We start from the raw sequence: 20,681 nt of genomic DNA, 5'->3' as shown, positions 1-20,681 counted from the left end.
AAGAGGAGACGAGACCATTTACAAGAGCATGCAGTGACAGCACGAGGAGGAATGGGTTCAAACTGAAAGACAGTAGTTTTAGATTATGTATTAGGAAAAAATTCTTTACTGTGAGGGTGGTGAGGCACTGGAACAGGTTGCCCAGGAAGGTTGTGGATTCTTCATCCCTGGAAGTGTTCAAGGCCAGGTCGGATGGGGCTCTGGGCAACCTGGTCTAGTGGTAGGTGTCCCTGCTCACAGCAGGGGTACTGAAACTAGATGAGGATCTTGAGATCTTTAAGGTCCTCTTCCAACCCAAACCATTCTATGAAAAAAGGTCTCACTTCTTCAGCAGGCATCATCATCTCCTTTTGTTTCTTCGCCTCTTTCCACTCTTCTTGTTCTGATTTTCTTGGGGTTCGCAGCACTTAGACCAGAGAGCACAGCACCAAAGTTCTACAGGGGCAGCTCCTTTCCTGATACATCCTGCACTCGTCACTTGTCACCTCCAGCCAAAGCTAAGAACTCAAACTGGCCTTTTTTGCTCTGGTAGCCTCTTTCCTTGTTTTGAACTCCTCATCCAAAAGGTGCCTTTAAAATCAGGCATGCACAACTACAGCAGCCACCCTGGTCATGCTCTGCAGCACACCTGCAGTCTTCCTGCTGTTTCCTAGGGCTTAATATTACAAGTCTGGAGGAAATTTTCTTGCACACCAGGAAAGCAGAGTTACAATGCCACAGGATGGTCTGCTTTAAAAAAGGAAGGCCCTTTTGGTCTTGTTTCCCTTTGCCAGGACCTTCCCTAAAGAGCCACAAGGTGAAGCTGCTGTGGCAGCTGTGGAATGTTCCAGATCAGTCTGTGTCCTCCTGCTTTATGCTGCTGATGGGAACAGGAAGCTCTGTCTGTCCAAATTCTGCATCTGAAGGGTCAATGGTTTCTTCTTTCACCCGCACAGCAATGACTAGCAAGAGATAGAAAGAGAGAGGGGAAAAATAAGTAAATAAAATCAACCCATGTTGACTAGCATTATCTGCAGCACCTCCAAATCAGATCTGTCCATGCAGATACTTAAAATGCCTCAGGCCCTGGGGCCAGCCCACTCCCTGAGGGTACCTCACCACAGGCAGCCCTGTCATGCCACTGCAAAGCTATCCACAGTCATAGCAGCAATCAGGATGGGACTAAACCCTGGCAGCATTCAGTTGCTGGCCCCCAAGAACAACTCCTAAGGGATGATGACATCCAAAGCTGATGTCATCCATTTTCAATCTGCCTGGGCTCACATTTAAGGGGAACTTAAATGAACAGGAGGGACCCTTCATGACTCTCCAATCCACATGTGCACAAGGCACCTCACCCACCCTCCTTCCCCCTACCCGCTAGGGTTGGCAAGTGACCCAGCTGCTCTTCTGGTCACCACAGCATGAGAGGTTGTGTTCACATGCTGCAACAGCCCTGCTGGGGATTGCGATGAGACAGCCAACCCCTGACATATCCACTTCGTCTCTCCTCCCTGATCTCACACAACCAGGCCCTCAGCAGGCATTAGCAGCATTGAGATTTTGAGCAGTACTGGTCCCATCAAACCTTCTCAGGAAGCAAACCTTTCCAGGGAAAGCAAGCGAACGCTTTCTTCTACTCTCTGGAGTGTCTCTGGAGGAGTACGGAAGGACATTTGACATGCTGCTGCCTTCTCCTGGCTGGGGGTGCCCATGAATATTGGTCAAGAGGGTGTATGGGGAGAGGTGGATGTGGCTGCAGGGTAGAATAACTCATTCCCTTACTCTCATCAGGTGCTGGCTCTGGCAAAGCCTGGCTGGCAGCTTTTGCTTCTCGTTTTGAGTTCATGGCAGAAGGCTTCTTGACAGGCTGCTTGACACTGCGGGCTTTGGCGGGTAACTTTTTTCCTTAAAGAGATAACAGAGTATGAGCAAAAGTGTATTTCTTTTCCCCTGGAAAATCAGCAACCCTGCTCCTCTGAGAAACCACAGGCCAGGGACCAGCACAACTGAACAGAAAGCTACATGGTCATTAGCTGCCAACTGGTTATGAAACAGAAATGGCCTACTGGAGAAAAATTCTATAGTCATCATCTCAAAATATGCTCCTTCATGTTCTCCTTCATTAAAGGCAAGGCACTTCAGCATGTGTTTAACTTCCAAGGAGCAGGTCCTCTTGGAATCAGTGTGGAGTCAGCTTTGCTTACCTGAGTCTAGTCCTAGGCAATGAGCATATTTGCTGCAAGGTGCAGACATTGTAACCATAATGTTCTGGTTTTTAGCTGACCTTTTTATTTAGGTTGAAAATCTTTATATTCTTTGGATGTACTTTCCCCTCCACCCCCCAAGAAGGAATTTCTTGTCTGTCTACATGATTTGCCACAGCTACTGCAACAATGACAACAACAATGACAAGATGAAACAATAAAAGTATTTCTACTGGCCTCTTCAGCCATCTTAAGGCTTTCTTTCCCTCAGCACAAAGCAGGGTTGCTCTCCAGCTACCCTCCAGCTGCAGCAAACATCTCCCTCCAACCATGGACACAGTAGTGAAAGCAGCACAACCTCACACCTGGAAGCAAGTGCCATATATACCTCAGCCAACAGAAAACAGACTGCAAAACAGATCCTTCCCGCACACAGCTCTCTGCTCTTTAGGTAACAGGGCAGGTAAGAAGGGTGAAACTGTGTTGGTAAACCCACAGCTGACTGAGGGCATCCACAGCAAGACAAGGCCTCTCTCTCCTGCTCTGATGGGACATGGACAGGGTTCCTCTAACTGGGCCCAGCCTGCGAGCGAGCGGGAGGGCACTAATCAAACATCACTCACTCTTCTTTCCATAGGGTTTCTTCCTCTTCTTGGGCACCTCCTTGGCCTTCGCTGGAGCTGTGGGCTCTGTCATGGAGACGAGAGGGAAACGAAAGCCAAGTCCCATAACCAGTAGGTAACTGGGATGAAGTGACATAAGCGAGAAACAGATATACCCGTCCCCCCAAGCCAAAGCCCTCTTCCCAAGACAACCAGCTGAGGGGAAAGCAAGGCTCTAGTGCAGTTGCTGTCTGTGCTTCCAGGTGAGGGCCCAGAGCGGCAGGCTGGGGCAGCACAGAGGAGAGAGGCCCAGTATAGACTTGGTAGGGGCAGTAAAGAAACAAGATTTGTAGTTTGAAACAAGAAGGAGAACATCTGCAAAGGTGAGGCAGTGGCCTCCCTGTGACAAGGGGAGGAACGAACTCTTGAGATGATGCTCTTACCTTTTATAGACAGTCAAAGAGTTGATGAGGAAAGGGAGCATGGGGCAAGTTCCTGCTGCTATCTGGCTAAGGTTATAGCTATTCTTAATAAAAGGGAGCTGTGCAGGGATAGGACCACCTGGAACTCTACCCAACTTCCTCAGGAGCAATTCTCTGTTGGTGTGGGGGAACAGAGCCAATCTCAAAACTCAAGCTGTTTTCTCCCTATCAAGGCTCCTCCCTCTGCCAGCTGCTAGAACGTGGCAACAGAGGAAGATTTCTGGTAGCCAGTGCAAATCAAGGAGGAAGGAAATCTTTATCTCTAACATTAGAAACCACAGTAAAATCTTCACTCACCTGGAACCACTGGTGGTTGAAGCTGGTAGCCTGTCAGCTCACACCACCCCACAGGATAAATGTCTGGAGACTCGCAGTCCACCCACTGGTCGTACTCGTTGTCCCAGCCATCAAAATGGATGCTAAGGAGACGTTGGACTACACGCTTCACTGTGGCCACGCAGATGAGCCGGGGTTCCATCAGGTCCACTGCCTCCACCTTCATGCCTGCCTTGAAGCCATGGTTGGGACAGTCCTGGGTGCATAAAAATTAAAAAACTAAAAAGAAAAGCCAAGGCCATTGCACCCATATCTGGCCAACACCACTCTCACACAGGCTGGCCTTTAGTCTAGAGCAAGCAGACAACAAGCCCATAGATCCAAAAACAGATCCAAGGCCAGCTGTGTCCTCAGTCAATTGCAGCCCAGCCTTTAGAAGCAAGATCCTGCTGTGGGGGGAGCAGCAGTTCAGGAACACAATCAAACAATTACCTGACATACCCCTGGGAAATCAGAAAGGTCAGCATAGGCCCAGGTTCTGCAGCAGTTTTGTTGATGTAAAGCATCCCCAACCTCCACCCAACATGCCAGCCACACATCCACAGGCAATGAGCAATGCAGAGCCCACCAGGAGCCTGGAGCTCACAGAAACACTAGAAAGATGACAGGTGACACTCAGAGGGACCCACAAAAGGCAGGACACTGATGTCCCAACTCGGACAGTACATACTCCTGGGCTTTTGAGGTCTCCCTAAAGTGCTGTCAGCAAACTGCAGCCCACTAGAGACTGCATATATTGTGTGTACTGCACATTGTCTGTCCTGACTTCAGGAAGACTTTTGACACTGCCATAAGAACCTCATAGAGAAGATGATTGAACTATACAGGCTCGGTGCAGATGCAGCAAGATAGACTGAAAACTGGCTGAGTGACTGGGCCAGGAGGATGGTTATTAGTGGCATGAAGTCTAGTTGGAGGCTAGTAAATAGCAGTGTACCCCATGGGTCAATACTGGATCCACTCCTATTGAACATATTAATAAATTATCCAGATGACATGTCAGAGTATCATGTCAAACCAAGCAAGCTTGCCTGTAGTAGAAAACTGGAAGGAGAGACAGAATATACTAGATGGTTGTGCTGCCCTCCAGAGGGGGCAGCACAAGCTTGAATCCCTTGACAAGCTGGAATCCCCTATGTGCAGAAGAAGAACCCCAGGCACCAGCACAAGCTAGGGGCAGACTGAGACTGACTGGAAAGCAGCGTGGCCAAAAAGGGCCTGGGAATCCCAGTGGACATGAAGTTGAACATGGGCCAGGGATGTGCCCTTGGGACAAAGAAGGCTAATGGTAAGCTGTTCTCAGCAGGTCAGCGGAAATGATCCTTCTCCTCTGCTCAGTACTGACAAGGCCACACCTCAATTGCTCCCTAGTACAAGGGAGACAGTGGAGAGAGTCCAGCAAAGGGCCAGGAAGATGATGAGGGAACTGGAGCATCTTTTGTATGCAGAAAGGCTGACAGAGCTGTGATTGTTCATCCTGGAGGAGAAAAGGCTCAGGGAGTACCTTATTTATGTGTTTAAATGCCTAAAATGAGGGTGCAAAGATGGAGCCTGATTCCTCTCAGTGGCTCCCAGTGCCTGGACCAGAGTTAACAGGCACAAACTGAAACACAGGAGTTTCCCTGTGAACGTCAGGAGACAAGTTCCACCATGAGTGCCAATGAGCACTGACACAGGTTGCCCACATGGTTGTGGAGTCTCCATCCATCTGGACACAGTCCTGAGCAACATGCTACAGGTGACCCTGCTGTAGCAGGGTTGTTGGACAAGAAGTCACTTCCATCTCTGTGATCTTGTGACAGCCAGAGCTATTGCACTCCTCCTTGCTTACTCCAAGCATCCCTACACATCGTTTCTTCCTGGCAGCACTCACTGTGTTGAAGAGCCGTGATGGAGCAGGTCTTGATTTGGTCTCTTCCAGGTAACGCTCCCAGTTGAATGTCTTTGCTTCATACCCTGCAGAAGGAAGAAACACTAAGAGGTAAAAAGGCAGTCACTGGGTAGACCAGCTGGGACAAAAGGCAGAGTAGGCAGGAAGGAGGCATAGCAACTGGTTGCAGAGCAGGTCAATGAACCTGCATGTACAGCCTGATCTTGGACATGAACCTAGTGCATGGATTCCATGGGAGTCCAGCAGCCCTCTCTGCAGGCAAATACAGAGAAAAGCAAGCTGCAGCTCTGAACATCTGTGTCAGCCACAGACCCAGAGAAAGGGGAGGACCAGCAGCAAGAAGGAAGTAGTATGTTCAAAACACACCACTGAGACCAATCGTTCTTTCTCCCATCAGCAGGAACATCAAATGAAGATGGAACAGCATTACACAAAAATGCTGCAACACAGAAATTCAGAGCAGGCCTTTTCAGGTATGGCTAGATGAGGCAGCAAAAACACTCCTAGAGTGATTGTCTCTTAGGAGTTTGAAGAAATACTCATGTCAGATCTATTCATACAGAAAAGAATAGAGATGACTGTGGACACTTAAGTACTGATTCCTGCCCCAATGGCTCTACTTATACCTTCCCATCCTCCTTATCCTTTAAAAGCTTTTATTCTGTTCAGTTTGGGGATCATACACCTCTGCCACTGATCTGCCAGGAGCTAACCAAGACTTGGTATATGGGCAAAGCTTAAACAGCCTGGCTCTCTGAACTAGCAGTCTCCCTGAAAAACAAGTGGATTGGAACCTTGTTTTGATTTATCTGAACCTGACCCCTCTCAGAAACGCACCCCCCATAAAATTCTGCATGCAGGTTTGTACCACAGGGCAGAGTCCAAATCTCACCTTTTGGAGGGGTCAGTTCAATGTTGTTCCTCTTACAGAAGTTGGCAGGGAAGATGGCATGTGAGGAGGCGTGATAGCAGAACCAGTCAGAGCCATCATCAGATGTTGCTCCATCAATGCTGATCATGAGATACCCATCCAAGAGAACCTAAGATGGGAGTGAAGGCATATGAGTAGAGCTCTACTTGCTCTAAAGCCTCTCCTCCTCTCAAAGGATTCTCCCAAGAGTCCCCCCATATATCAATCACAATTGCCACTAGATAGTAAAATCCAATGTTATGTGCCCCAAGCTTCTCCTAATATGTTAGTCAACACAAGCTAATCCCCAAAGCAGCAAGTTCTGCAGGACTGGGACCAACACTAAGAGCCTTGTGAAAGGACTATGTGAAAAGCCTTAAACGGTCAGCTGTTTTGGTTCAAATTTATTTTATTGATTCCTTGTTAAGTGGTTTGTTCTGTTATACCCCCATGTTCTCCCCAAGTTAGTTTACCCCTCGGTTTTACCCTCCCTCAAAGCTGTCCCTCATGCCATTCCCCACCCCTTGTTCCAGCTCTTTCCCTGCCTGTCAAGGCAACCCAGCCCCTTTTGTTCCACTTTAACCTGGGGCCAATCCCTGACTGCAACACCCGTTTGGCATTCCCCAACTCCTCAAAGCCCCATTGGCCCATGTGACCCATCTTCTCCACCCTCCTACCCCAATTGGCCCCAGACACTTGACGTGATCCCCTCGCTCCTCCCCTGAGGATTCCCTTTTGGTTAGCTGTTTGTATCCAGCTCCTGACTTGTATCTGTACAAAACTGCTTGCACAGCAGTGCCTGAGACTCTTTGTTTCTGATCCCTTTCCTTCGAATAAGTGCTTCCTTCAAGATGAAGAGCCTCCTCCTTTGTCCTCTGCCTGGTCCGTGCCATGGCTTGTGTCTGGCACCTTAGAACAAGTGGCTCTAAAGGTTCTGCCTCTGGTAAATCCCTGTACCCAGGCAGTTCCCCACTCCGGGCGTGGCACTGGAGTTCTAAGAGCTAGCCCATGCTCCGTAAGTAACGCGGCAGTCAGGAGCTCTGTTCTCCTCCAGAAACACTTCACTAGCAGCCCAAAAGGCCTCTCCACAGCCAGATTATGAATTTGTTACTGGGTAGAAGGGAAGGAGCACCACCCTTGGATTTGCTACTTCATACAGCAACAAGACTTGCCCCTTCCTGTCACTCACTGGTAATTAGCGCCTACTAAAGGCGATAGGCGTGCCTGTCCCAAACTCGTCCATTTCCAAATCGTGGCTGAAGGGAACATTTTACAAGACACAAACAGCTCTCATAGCATCCCACTGCCAAACTCCCAAGTATTAAAGTCCTCAGTTTGGGTTCTGTGAGGGCAAACAGCTTCCTGAAGAAGCAGGAAAAGCCCAGATGAATGCTATACTTTCAACATTCAACACAGTTCACTGAGGAAACCTGGGCAAGGAACTTACTTCTTGACACTAGCAGAAGAGTAGAGCTTACAACCACCTTGTCAAGAGAGACTGAAGGTGACATGTCCATCCTCATGCCATTCTCCACATGGAGGTCACCTCACAACTCTTCCCTTCTTTTCACAGGGGCCTCTCTATGCACTCTCAGAACTGGAGAACAAATCTTCCCTACTGCATGCCCAGTGGTGGAAAGAGCATGGTTGCCAGTCACACACACTGGGCACTAGCCTGCAGACCAAGCATGCTCATCTTCATGCTGTCTGTTTAAATACACATGGATAACAACTTGTCAGAACTCTGAGGTAACCCCCCAGTTCCCTCCACACATCAGCTGTCCACCTCTCTTGACAGCCTTCTCTGCTCCTCCATACAAAATCTTACCCGGGCTTATTAATTTGAAAAGAGCTGAGGAGAAGCTGCATTATGCCAAGCAAACACAGCAGACCCCTTAGGCTCACTGAACTTACCTTGCAAACAGTGGCCACACAGATGTTGCCCAGATTCAAGGGGTCAATGGCTTCCAGTTTCATGCCTCGCTCAAACCATCCACCTTCAGAGTAGACAGCTCGTACCTAAGGGAGACTCTGGTATACCATGTGCTGCCAGGGGTGTGGGACAGTCCCATCCTGACACCGAGCACAGCAAGTACAAATAGGATTTGAAACTTCACTTGGTTCAGCTTGGGAGGGGAAACCAAAAATATTACAAGAAATACAAAGGGGCAGCCAAACCAACACTATGTTTGTGTCGGCAACCTTTTGCCATGGCTCTGGTCAGTCAGAGAGCCAAGCCCAACTGCTACTCCACAACAAAGCAAGCTTCCTTCTCATCTCAGTCCTTACCAGCATGATCCAGTTCCTTGTCAGAACTGGTCTCTCCCATGCAATCATCTTCCTTCTCCAACTCAAAGCTCCCTTGCTTGCCCTTCGATTGAGTGCCTCAATCTGTCACTGTCCTTTAATTCTTTCAGCTTTCTAGTTTGACTGCTCCTTCTTAACAACAGCCTTGACACCCCAAAGACCTTACTGCCCTTAGGTATAAGAAAGACCACCCTCAACAACCCACATGGCAGCATGTATGCCCAAGCAAGGAAGTGCTATCACTGCTTCCTTCTTTGTGACCCCCACAGGAAGGCAGACTTGTCCTACCTTCTTAAACAGATAGGGCACAGCATCACAGTAAATCTTCCTGAAGGTGGGATGGTTTGCCATGTCATTACGTTTTTCATCTGTGAGGAATGGAAGAAACACAGAGAGGTAAAAAACCTGCAGCAACTGCAGTAAGGAAACAGACTGGTTATTAATTTTCCTGTGAGAGCTTAGCTGCTATAAACCCCCTCAATATGAGACTATTCAATAAAAAGAACAGGTCAGTCCCTCTACACTTCTTATAAAATGGGCTGTGATGAAGGGCTTGTTCAAAAGCAGGTGGCTCAGCTTCCTGAGGACTATTGATAACACATGCAGCTATAATCAGCAGGGAGAGGCAGGAATAGAGACACAACCAAAAGGATCAGCAGAGCTCAAGTCTTGCTTTTTTCTTTGTCTTTTTCTCTGACAAAGTAAGCTAATCAACAATTCCTCTTGGTAAAGTTCAGAAAAACGCAACCTGATGGCATCCAGTGTTACAGAAGCCAGCATGAATTTCCTCAAAAAAGACGACAAACATCTGTCACGTTGCAAAGCCAGCATTCTCACACTAAGGGGACATCTGCTTCAGGTAAGAAACCCTACAGTCCCCTGTTGTGACCTGTGATCACAGGGCTTTTATCTATCCAGATAAAAAACCAGCAGACACAAAACTAAGCAGACTTCACCTGTTAGGTCTTAAGACAACTGCCTCACTCCCAGCATGTCAAGACTGGTGTCACCAGCAGGGTGCAGGCAGTTCCCAGCAAATCAGAAGATGACTGCAGTGGCTGATGGCTGATCCTTACCTGTCTTCTTTATGTCATGGCCGACTCTCCGTGACCAGCCCACAGGATGGATAAGGGGACTCCACATGTGGCACCAGAAGTCATCATCACTGTCACCATCCTCATAGAGGAGTCTCAGTCTGCCCCCAATGACTGTGTCCACCACTGCCATACGTGTCTGGGACACGTGGTTCTTATCCACCACCTCGACCCGCATGCCCTGCCGGAACGGGTACTTCATGCTCTCTGCCATCTGGCAACAACCAACAGAGGAGGTGAGATCAAGCACAGTTCTCCAAACACTTCAGAGAACAGCTTTCCCCACTGACATACACCCTGGAACAGCCCAAAGCTGACTAGGAAGGGACAAGTAGCTGGCAGCCCCAGAAATGACAGTGTAGTTGGGCACACACGCTGGGTCTCCCTTTTGTCACGTAGACTCATAAGAGCTGCCCCACTCCAGCCCAGCAGCAACGCCCAGCCACCACCTTGTGTGAATGCTCTCAGTGAGAAGTTCTGTTCACAAGGGACTGAGTAAGGAATGGTGTGTGCCTGTTTCAGTCATGAAAGTTTTGAGGCTGCAATTAGTTAGAGGTGTAGTTTCCCAAAGTGCAAGAGGATTCAGTTGACTTCAAAAGAGGTCAGGTTCTTATTTTTACCTTTTTATTCTGATCAGAGGTTGAACTACATGATGATCTATCTCCCAACTCCATATCCAAAGCCAGTTACTCTGCAGACTGACCCAAAGGGACAGTGGAGTCACTGGCTGCTTTCTGACTTTTTTTGAGACCTTTGGTTTGCTCATACAGCCTTGTCCTACTCATCACAAATGCCCAGTGGTGTTTATAGAACCCCCGACATTTTGGAACTGTGATCCCAAGATGCCATGCAGCAACTAGGAAACACAAAATAAGATACCCAAACCAGCCTACACCTGAATCCAGAAGAACTTTTAAGTTAAAGTCTTCCTCTTCCACTTCCTGTTTATTAGGTGGGAGTGGAGATGCTAAAGGGAGAAAGACAAAAGCAATGTCTGTTTCCCTCCACCACTTCCCTTTCAGCTACAAGCTGGGGCCCAGGAACAAGCAGCTACAAACACCCTCCTAACTTTCTGAGAAGTAACATGAGAAGCACTAACTACATCCAGATCTCGAGCTCAGTGTCATCACTTACCTTGCACACAGAAAACCCTATCACTTGCCTTCCTGCCTGCTGTCTCTGGGACGGTCTTCCTTATCTGCCATTTGCAAAGCTCCTAGCCACAGGAGACCCTCTTCCGTCTAACAAGGTCTAATCTCAGCACAGGCTACACAAAAACAATCATGAGAGATATAGAGATGCCAAGGCCATGGCACTTAAAGGAAGCCTGTGCCCTTCTGTGGTGGTTTGACAGGAAATATGTTTTCTGGGATGCTGTGGTCAGGCCAATTAGGGCCCAGATTTTAATATTGGCACTTAATGTGGCCATTGGGACATTGGATCGGCCTCTGAGAACACGGGGTTAAAGCAGGGCTCTCCCCTGGGAGGCTCTCTTGGGTTCCGGTCAGTGAAGGGTTCAGAGCTCCCCTGCCCGGCTGCGGGCTCGGCGGGGCAGGGGCAGCCATGGGGCTGGGTGAGGTAGGCCAGGCCCTGGACAGAAGGGAGGGGAAGGCCCCTGCAGGATGGAAGGGTGGAGGACGAGCACTGAGAGGCATCGGGCAGCCACCACCCCCTCTCAGGAGAGACAGAGAGAGAGCCTGTGCCTGTGCTTGGCCGGCCAAGAAGGAGAAGAGGAGGGTGCGAGAAGGTGCCTGGCAGGGCAGCCGTGGGAGTTCTGGACAGACAGAGCCTCAGATTTTTAACTCTTTTCTTGGATGATGGAAACCTTACAAATGCTAATCCTCCTGGAGCTGAATGAGAAGAGAGATATAGAGGAGATAAGAGGAAATGGGCCACGAGAGAAATAGAGAAGAACTCAGGTGGAAGAGATGATGGAGTAGCTTATGCTGGACTCTTTTTGTGTGGCCATGGACAGAGCCATGTTTCCTTGTGATACAGGGACTGCATTCTAGGGGGAGGCAATGCCTCAGGACCAAGAGGGTTCCGTGTGGGTACCCCTCGGCCCCAGGGGTGAAAAATATGGGGGGACAGATGTCCCAAAGTTGAGACTGTGCCTTTTTGGAGTGGGACGAAGCATCCTTAAAAGTCGACCCTAGAAGCAGCTCTGGTCCGTGTTCAAAGGTGAGAGCACTGGACATGAAAGGAAGAGGTCACCATTGGCACAAGAAGGACTCCTTCTCCTCTTGATGAACTGAGGATTGAGTATTCTGAAGGGTGGTGCTGGACTGAGAGTCGATGATTTGGGGGATGTATTGTATTGGGAATTTGGGGAGGAGGAGGAGATGTATTTGTGAAGTTTTCATTTTCCTTGTGTGTTTCTTTTTTTTTTTTTTTTTTCCTTTCCCTTGTACTTTAGTTAATATTTTTTTTTCCTAAGTGGGAGCCTGCTTTGCTTATTCCTGGTCACATCTCACAGCAGAAACCAGGGAGAGAGTATTCTCATGGAGGCACTGGCATTGTGCCAGTGTCAAACCATGACACCTTCTCACTCCCTGCAGGCTGCTTTGCTGCCAACACTGAAGGCAAAGTTTTTTGACTCTCAGAGCTATTCCCTGGCACTGAAACAGGGGAGGTAAAGGCCAGGTTGGAGCTGCACTGGACTCTCCCTTCAGACAAACCTCATCCCCAGTATTTCCCAGCAGATCATGTGACAACAGCTTTTAAAGCCTGCCTATGACCCAAAGCAGAAACTGTTGTGCTGAGAGGGCACGAAGGCTGTGCCATCCATTACCCACAGCATCATGACAAGTACCTGAGGAGCATGTGGAAGCACTCACTGCCCCTGCCCTGTCTAGGTTTCAAGGCACACAAAAGTTACATACATCAGAACCAGAAGAGGCATGCTGAGCACATGTCTTGATTTCAGCTTCATTTCCCCCACGCAAAACAACAGCCTCCCATGGTTACCTTTATGTGGAAATCCACTGGGATGGTCCTAGCTCCCACCAGTTTTTTCATGAGGTAACTTCTCCAGTCAGTGTACTTGGCATGGATAGCTACATATGAGCAGGGAAAAAGTCCATCTTTATGACCAAAGTAATTACAGCACCACACCTTTCATGTCTCTGACAGCCCATTAAGCAGCACTAAAAGGCCTTCTTCACACTCAGATTCTGTACTCTGTTTTGCCAGGTTGCCCTGACATCTGGCTGAAGGGATCACCATTACAGAATGAACTGGGCCAAGCAGACACTCAACTCCACTGATCTAGATGAGGAAGTAGTAACAGAGCAAAACACATGAGTCATACCAAGCAAATCTCAGCTTGCCAGAATTCCACTAAACTGGCATCCCTCTCTGAACTGCTAGCTGTGCAGGGACTGGAGTCACTGCACTTACCAGAGATGTTGCCCAGGATATAGGACCAAAAAGTTCCCCCAAAGTTCAAGTCCAGCCACCATGTGGATTAGAAGGAGGAAAAGCCACCTGCATTAGCCCCCACAGCTCTGACATCAGCTCTGCATGCAGCATCCCCAATAATAGGTCAATAATAGGGAGATGCAGAGGGAGCAATCTAAGCAGTCTCCACTTCCCAAACTCAAACTTCTGCTTGTAACTCAAAGCACAAATGGAGCTGCAGTGCTACATGCAGTGGGAACATCCATCCCTCTGTGCTAGGCATAAACCAAAGCTTCTCCATGCCCAGGGATATGGTGACCCCTCTTGCCCCATACTCACTTTGTGGTGGTACCAGGATTTTGCTGTTGATGGCACACCAGCCAATGGGGTGAATATCCACTGTGCCCAAATTGCACCAGAAGTCATGACCAGCATCATTCTCAAAGCCCTCATATCGCAGAAGGGCCCTGTATCCTGCCAGGACAGAGCAGACAAATAAAGGCATTAGAGGCCAAGAATTTGGCATCACAGGCTCAGTACCCACAGCATGGCCTTCAGTACTCTGCATAGGTCACCAGAGCTTCTCCAGCAACTATTCCTGCAAATTGACCAGCAACCAGAAGAGGAACCATGTGCTGGTTTCCTCTCACTGCCACACCATGGTATTTCCTGTTCCAAAATCTCTCAGCAGTTGTAGAGCTCCAAAGAGCTGCTGTTTTCCTTGACCAGCTACCCTCAGTTCTCTAAAGCTTCCCTCAGAGCTTAGCCATGCCCAGCTGTCAAAGATTACTTTGGAGACTTACCTACAATCTGGATGACAGATGCAATCCAGTACACACGACTGGGGAGCACAGCATCACTGTTCAGCACTTCCACTTTCATACCTTTCACCACATCATCCCACTGATCAAAGAGCGGCACCTGAAAGATGGAGGCAGCCATTGGGGCAGAGAGAGGGATGTGGAAATCAGAGCAGGATTTAGGCCCTTCTAGCTTTCAGAGACATGTCTTAGGCAGCTACATCTTCACCTTAGACATAGGCTTGCATGCCTTACCCCTCCTGGACTTGCCAACATCTTGAAATACAGTTGAACTGTCCCAGACATCTCAGTGGGATGTTTACTGAGTATCCCAAAAGGCAGAATACCATATAGCAATACTTAACTGTTTCACTGCCAGATGTCCTATTATTCCAAAGTAGCTGCTGCCATTCCTCTATGGCATAAAGATACCTAACAATGAGGATACCTAACATGTCTGCCTAACCTATCATCAAGAAAAAGGAAATGCTGTCAGTACTATCAGACAACAACTCAAAAGGAATATAACAAGTCTTATAAAAATTGGATATGTTGGAGGTGCAGCTACTGCCAGGCTCACATGAATTGAATTCCTCTCTGCATATCACCCTGGGCTATACTCAGCCATACAAACTGCAAAATTAGCTTCCCACTATCATCCCCAGTCAGAACTAATTCTGTTCCCAGTCAGCACTAAGTCATCACTACTGATGCCTGGAAAATAAAATACATCTTCCCAACAATGTTAGAGTCAATATAAAAGCAAACCTTTACTTGAAAGCTTTCAGGTACACAATATGGCAAAAATCACATGTGGTATAGTAAGTCTACAATTTTGATAAGATTAGTTGATTAGTATACTTATCATATACTGTCCAGGTAAAATGTTAGTTGGTTAGGTAATAATTCCTGGGGTTCTGACCCACTGGAAGCAGTCCAGAGGTTTTGTTTGCCCCGCTTTTGTTATGTCTGGTTCAGATTCTGGTTGGAAAACAGAATGTCCTTGTAGTTGGTTCTGTTCTTGGAATAAGACTACAATATTTCTGAATGTGTTCATTAGGTTAGCTTATTGTTCCTACATGTAGGGAAGAAAAATACTAGAAAGTACAGCCATGCTTTAGCAATCTATAAAGCTACAAATATATGAAAAACATAAAAAGCTAAAAATGATAGGCATCACTACCAGCAGTGTTTCTACCAAGTCCCGCTCTGCTTCCTTCCCCCAGAACTCCTGGACCCTTTGTGAGACTCCCATTCTCAGCTGCCAGAAACCCCAATTCCTTTCTTTGCATCACCAGGTCTCAATAACCCCCTGCTGGGCCTCTGCTCACCTCCTGTCACAGGAGCACAGGGGCCCATGCATAGGACATGCCCTGTGTGCCCTGCCATGCACAGCAAAGTAGAACTCACATGTTTGAAGCAGCTGACAGGAGCTGCCTTGTAGCCGTGCTCCTGCAGGTACTTTCCCCAGTCAAAGCCCAGGACGAGTGCTGCAAAGAGACATGAGAGCAGAAAATCAGATGAGACACAGAACAGGCAGAGATCAGTTACCTCTGAACTACAGCCTGCAGCCTCCAGGCACTAGGACACAACACACAGGGACTATGCATTCCACTGCATTTTCTCTGGTGGGAAACTAGACCCTATGTGAGTGCATGGTCACTAACACCCACAAGAGGCAAAATATATTAGTAATCAATATTTGCTGTCACTTGCTTTTGGGGGAGCAGAAAGGGCAATAAAAGGGGTCAAGTCCAGCCCAGAGCTAAAGCACTCCAGGGAGAGTGCATTCTTTCAGGGTTAAACCACTTCACATTTTGGTTTTCAGCAGCAACACTGCAGGGTCATACCGGCAGCAGAGGGTGCTGGGAAAATCAGAGATACTAACTTGAGAGATTAATCCCACAGTCCCTCCTGGTTGCAGACTCCAGCAGCAGTCTGCTCAGGGATCACTCCCTGCTGCTGCCATGCCCCAGCCCTCCCCTTTTCCTTAACACAGTAAGTTGCTGCTTCTTCAGCTGCAGTGACTGCTTATTGCTCAGAGTGATCACTGAGTGACTCAGGGCAAATATAACTCCCCATGAGCAGTGGGGCAGCAAATGGTTGGGGGAAGCAGGACACCTTTAAGTCACCTTTGCCAGCAGAAGTCAGCACCTCATGGGACTGGGACCACAGAGCTTACACTCCAGGTCAAGTCAGACAAGGAGTGAGGATGAGGCTACAGCAGTGGATGGGCAGGAAGAGGAAAAAAACCATGTCCTGTGTTCTGCCAGCTTGTGTGGAGTGATCCACACACATTGTACAAGGCAGTGCACCAGAGAAGAGGAGGAGGACTGCAGAGCTTACAGCCCTAAAGCTGTCCCCATTTCTGTGACTCCAGCAGCTGCACCTCCTCACACCTCACCTACACTCACCATCCTGACCTGTCAGTGTCCCATCTGCCAGCTGTCCTGTGCCCTGCGAATGGAGGAAGGCCCCGATCTTGGCTGACCAGGATGCCTTGTGCAGAACTTTAGCTTTCTTTGTTGGTGGTTTCCCCTACAAAAGAAGGAACATTAGAAACATTAATGGCACAGGAGACTAAGCCACCCCCTGCAACTGGGTATTCATTTCTTCCTTGGGACAATTTCCAGGCTACTACAATATTTATTAATGCTCACAGCTACAAGAAACAGCAGGTAAAATACCAGTGTGTCCTTTCTCAGCTATTAGGGAGCACCACCTTTAAGCTGTCATGCTTTCTCTGGGGACTTCAGGCAGGAAGAACAAACTGGGAAAATCAGTCCGATAGAGAGCAACCACCTAACACTACATACAGGCACATCCTGCTTCATCCCCAGGAAATCTCACAGAATTATAGACTCTCTCTGAAGAGCTGGAAGTCTGCCTTCCTAAAGTTCAGGAGCTTGACTTTACTCCTTAGCTGACCTATACTCCTCAAGACTGCAAATTCCACCAATGCATGACCATTGCAATTGGAGCCACTGCCTCCAGTCTTGGCATCCCCAATTAGTTCACTTACCTTGGTGACCATCAAATCTACTGTTGCATTCCCTCTGCTACAGCTGTCTATTCCCTGGCTTAAGAAATTATCCCCCATGCATTCCAGGAGTCTCCTGGATTACCTACAGATTGCCATGCTACTTTTTGCAGGTATAGGGGTGTTTGAAGTCCCCCAGCATGACAAGAGTGACAAGAGCCTGCGAGCACGATGGAGCCTGAGAGCCAGCTGGAAAGGTTTAAACGCACCTGCAGTCTGGCCAGGATGCTGGCCTTTTTGGAATTTGAGGAGTAGCTTCTGGAACAAGAGACGCTGCAGAAACGTTTGGTCTTGGAGAAGAAAGCCTCCCTGGTGCCCACAATCCCACACATTTCGCACACAGCTGCGAGAAGGAAGGCCAAAAACATGAGGATTTAGCAGAGTCAATTCACTACAATGACAGAGCTGAGACCAGCTAACCATCGTTATACAGAGCAGATCCCCCACACAGCCCAGAAAATGCAGTGTGAATCCAAAGCTGCTCCCAAAGCATTCCCAAGGTGCAGCCACACACCCTTCACTGCCCCTGAATGTTTCAGGCAGCACAGGCAGTACCTGGCTCGGAGCCACTGTCTTCTGTGAGCCGGCCTGTGGATGGCTGGTGCATGGGAGAGGCTGAGAGCTCTCCAGCTTCCCGCTCTGCCACCTCATCATCACTGGACTCCTCCAGACAGGAGCTGCTGTCACTGCCCATGCTGCTGTTGTAGCATGTGAGGCTGTCGTAACCCCCAAAGATGTCCAGTTCATCATCCTCCTCATCGTCATCACCTTCCTCTTCCACCCGCTCCAAAGATGAAGATTTGTGGCAGAAGGCAGACACCAGCTAGAAAAAGAGCCAGTTTGCTTTAAACCAGACATTTTACATGCCACTGCACAATAAACCTGCCTTTGCTGCTGAGGGAGGTCCTCTTGGGCCAGGGGGTGGCCTCAGGGCAGGCAAGGAATCCACATAACCCCAAAGGCAGGATTCTGAACACCTTCCTCCAGACAGGTCCCTTTACTGGTATTCCACATGCTGCATTCTGCTTCCCAAGAGCAAAGTGCCACGGGGCTGTTGCTAGATAGAAAGCAGCTTGAGGAACATGGAAAAATACAGGGCAAAGCACTGCCTTGCTGATGAAGGACAGGTGAGACAGATGTGTCCTTCTAGGCAATGTTCCCCCCAACACATTTGCACAGCACAGCAGTGCAGACACCATCACAGTAAAGCCAGCACAGACTTCCAGAACAGAGCACAGGCTGCACGTTCCTGCCACCACAGCTCACAAGACCAGCACAGCCTGGAAGTCAGCAGGGCAGTCCTGGAGACAGCTCTGTCCTCTGGAAACTGCACAGCCCACAGCTGACCTTGGTTCAGAAACTACACCAGCAGGAGGCAGAACATTTGCTATTGGTTTTTGCCTAAAACCAGATGCCCCCACAGCTAAACATCTTCACTGTCTCTTTGTACTCGCTGTTACAGCAGGAGAGCTGCAAGGCAGAGACTGAAGAAAGAGCACAGAAAAAGTGTGTCTCAGACTAGAACGATCTTGAACCAGGCTCCAAATGAGCATAAAAGAAGCAGGGAAAATGTGGTAGCAACTCATGAAAGAGCAGTAAGAACTCAGCATCAGCACAGGAAGTGATGGAACAGAAAGGCAGACACAAACAGCTACATGAGGCAGGAGGATACCATTGTTCCTCCAAGTAGGCAGCAACTCAAGATCAGCAGCAAGCCCATCACCTTCCTTTGCTAAATTCCCTCTGATCCCTGGCTCCAACTATCATTACAGACACGTGGACAGGAAGATCAGACTTCACTCACTGCTGTCTCCCCGCATCCTCCCTGGCTTTCGCACAAAACAGACCCAAGGTTCCCAGGTTACTCCCTGAACAAAGAGTTGCTCTCCTGCGGATCTAGGCCCTCAGGCAGCATTCCTGACCTCTGAAAGGCCTGAACTCCTCTAAAAAAGAAAGATTTGCATCGCCTTCAAGTCCCTGTGTGGGTGCATTTTACAGCAGCTCGTAGGACGTGAGCACCATTGCACCGTTACTCTTCCACAACAGGTGAGTGAAACTTGCGGACACCTCACAATCCCCAGGGCTGCCAAGCAAGGGCAGCATCACCCGGAGCCTCCTCGGGAAGCTGAGGGCGACGCAGGGGCCCATCCCGCCGGGATCAGACGGACCCACCGCCGCCCCCAGGAACACTCCAGCCCGGGCCCCAGAGGAGCCCCCGTCCCGTCCCGCTCACCTCTGCCCGGTCCCGCTCCATTGCTCCCGGGACGCCGCCAGCCCGCCTCATGCGCGTGCAGAGCGTCCCCCGTGAGCTGTGCGTCTGATTGGCGAGAGCAGCGGAAAGCATAGCCAATCAGCGGGGAGTTTGTTCCCGTCGCGCTGCCCGCGGGGCACGACGGGAGCTGTAGTTCCTTTCCCGCAGCCATGGCGCCTCGTGGCGGGCCTGCCCAGGAAGAGGCTGGGCCCCGGTGCCGTCTCCCGACTCCTGCTTGTGGTTCGGGATTAGCCCACTCGGTCCCAGAATGGCTCGGATTGGACGGTACCCTAAAGATCATCCAATTCGAACCCTCTGCGGAAGGCAGGGTCATTTTTCACTAGAGCAGGTTGCCCAGAGCCCCATCGAGCCTGGCCTTGAACACTGCCTGGGATGGGACATCCACAGTTTCTCTATGCAGCCTGTGCCAGTGCCTCACCACCCTCACAGTAAAGAATTTCTTCCTGTGTCTTATCTCAATCTGCCCTCCTTCAGTCTAAAACCACTACCCCTTTTTCTGTCACTACCTGCTCGTATAAAAAGTCAATTTTCCTCCTTTTTATAATCCCCCTCTGGGTACTGGAAGGCTGCAGTGAGGTCTCTCCAGAGCCTTCTCTTCTCCAGGCTGAACAACCCCAGCTCTATCAGCCTGTCAAGAAGCTTATGTAAAGGTAAGCCCCTGGAGGCAGTTCTATTTTCCACCCTTTTATTGTGTTGTCACTGTCACTGTGTTGACGTTGTAGGAGAAAAAATACATATATAAAGAAAAAAGGGCTGTACTGAGCATTCCTAGTCTGTATGGACTTTGTAGTGAGTGGCTGAACAAATAATGTGTGAAGCACAACTGTACAGTCTTAGCTGCAGGTGGGAGTAAAGCAGCATGAAAAAGGTTCATTCCAAAGGCTCACCTTTTACATGGATTGCTCTTCCAGACAATCCAAGGGCTCTAACATGAGGCCACAGCCTGTTATAAACACAAAGGAGTGTCACTATCCATATGAAACACGCTGAGAATCCAGGGTGATGGTCACAGCCTAATTACAGGGGGACAGTGTTGGGGAGCTGGCAAAGCCAGTCTGCAGCTTGATCAGCAAATTTCCATAGCATCAGGGATCCTCCACATTCAGGTTTTCCAAACAGTCCTCCAGCAATGTTAAAAATATAAAATTGCTTTAAAATAATATAGTTAATAATGAAATAAATCATAATGACTGTTATTCCCTAGTAAATACTGCTGGACATTGCACGGCATGGCAGACAGCAAAGCTGTTTCCAGAAAAGCCACAATCCAAAATTAAAGGCTTATTAAGTCTTTCTACTGCAATAATCTTTCATGGAACACGTTGTGAGCTCTAACTGGTGTGCATCCCCTCCTTGCTCCCT

General features: G+C 48.9%; 1 protein-coding gene across 3 annotated transcripts; it reads right to left on the bottom strand.

The window, feature by feature from the left end:
* Positions 1-72: 72 nt before the first annotated feature.
* On the bottom strand, positions 73-19,370 carry L3MBTL2 (L3MBTL histone methyl-lysine binding protein 2). 3 transcript variants are annotated; one of them, XM_054631564.2, is made up of 17 exons: positions 19,281-19,370; positions 17,603-17,870; positions 17,257-17,390; positions 16,422-16,545; positions 15,418-15,497; positions 14,011-14,128; positions 13,547-13,681; positions 12,776-12,864; positions 9,791-10,022; positions 9,003-9,082; positions 8,322-8,426; positions 6,390-6,537; positions 5,480-5,562; positions 3,568-3,802; positions 2,810-2,875; positions 1,765-1,887; positions 73-941 (listed from the first exon to the last, which is right to left on the bottom strand). In XM_054631564.2, exons 1-17 carry the CDS (start codon positions 19,329-19,331, stop codon positions 832-834), a joined length of 2,181 nt encoding a protein of 726 aa, XP_054487539.1. In that variant the 5' UTR covers positions 19,332-19,370; the 3' UTR covers positions 73-831. The 3 variants fall into 3 exon arrangements, with proteins under 3 accessions (XP_054487539.1, XP_077034739.1, XP_077034740.1); XM_077178624.1 differs by having other exon boundaries at positions 16,431-16,545; XM_077178625.1 differs by lacking the exon at positions 2,810-2,875.
* Positions 19,371-20,681: the final 1,311 nt, after the last annotated feature.

Source organism: Agelaius phoeniceus, chromosome 5 (genome assembly GCF_051311805.1).
Source record: "Agelaius phoeniceus isolate bAgePho1 chromosome 5, bAgePho1.hap1, whole genome shotgun sequence".
Lineage (NCBI taxonomy): Eukaryota > Metazoa > Chordata > Aves > Passeriformes > Icteridae > Agelaius > Agelaius phoeniceus.
The sequence above is the reverse complement of the archived record's forward strand: the minus strand, read 5'-3'. Positions and strand labels throughout refer to the sequence as shown.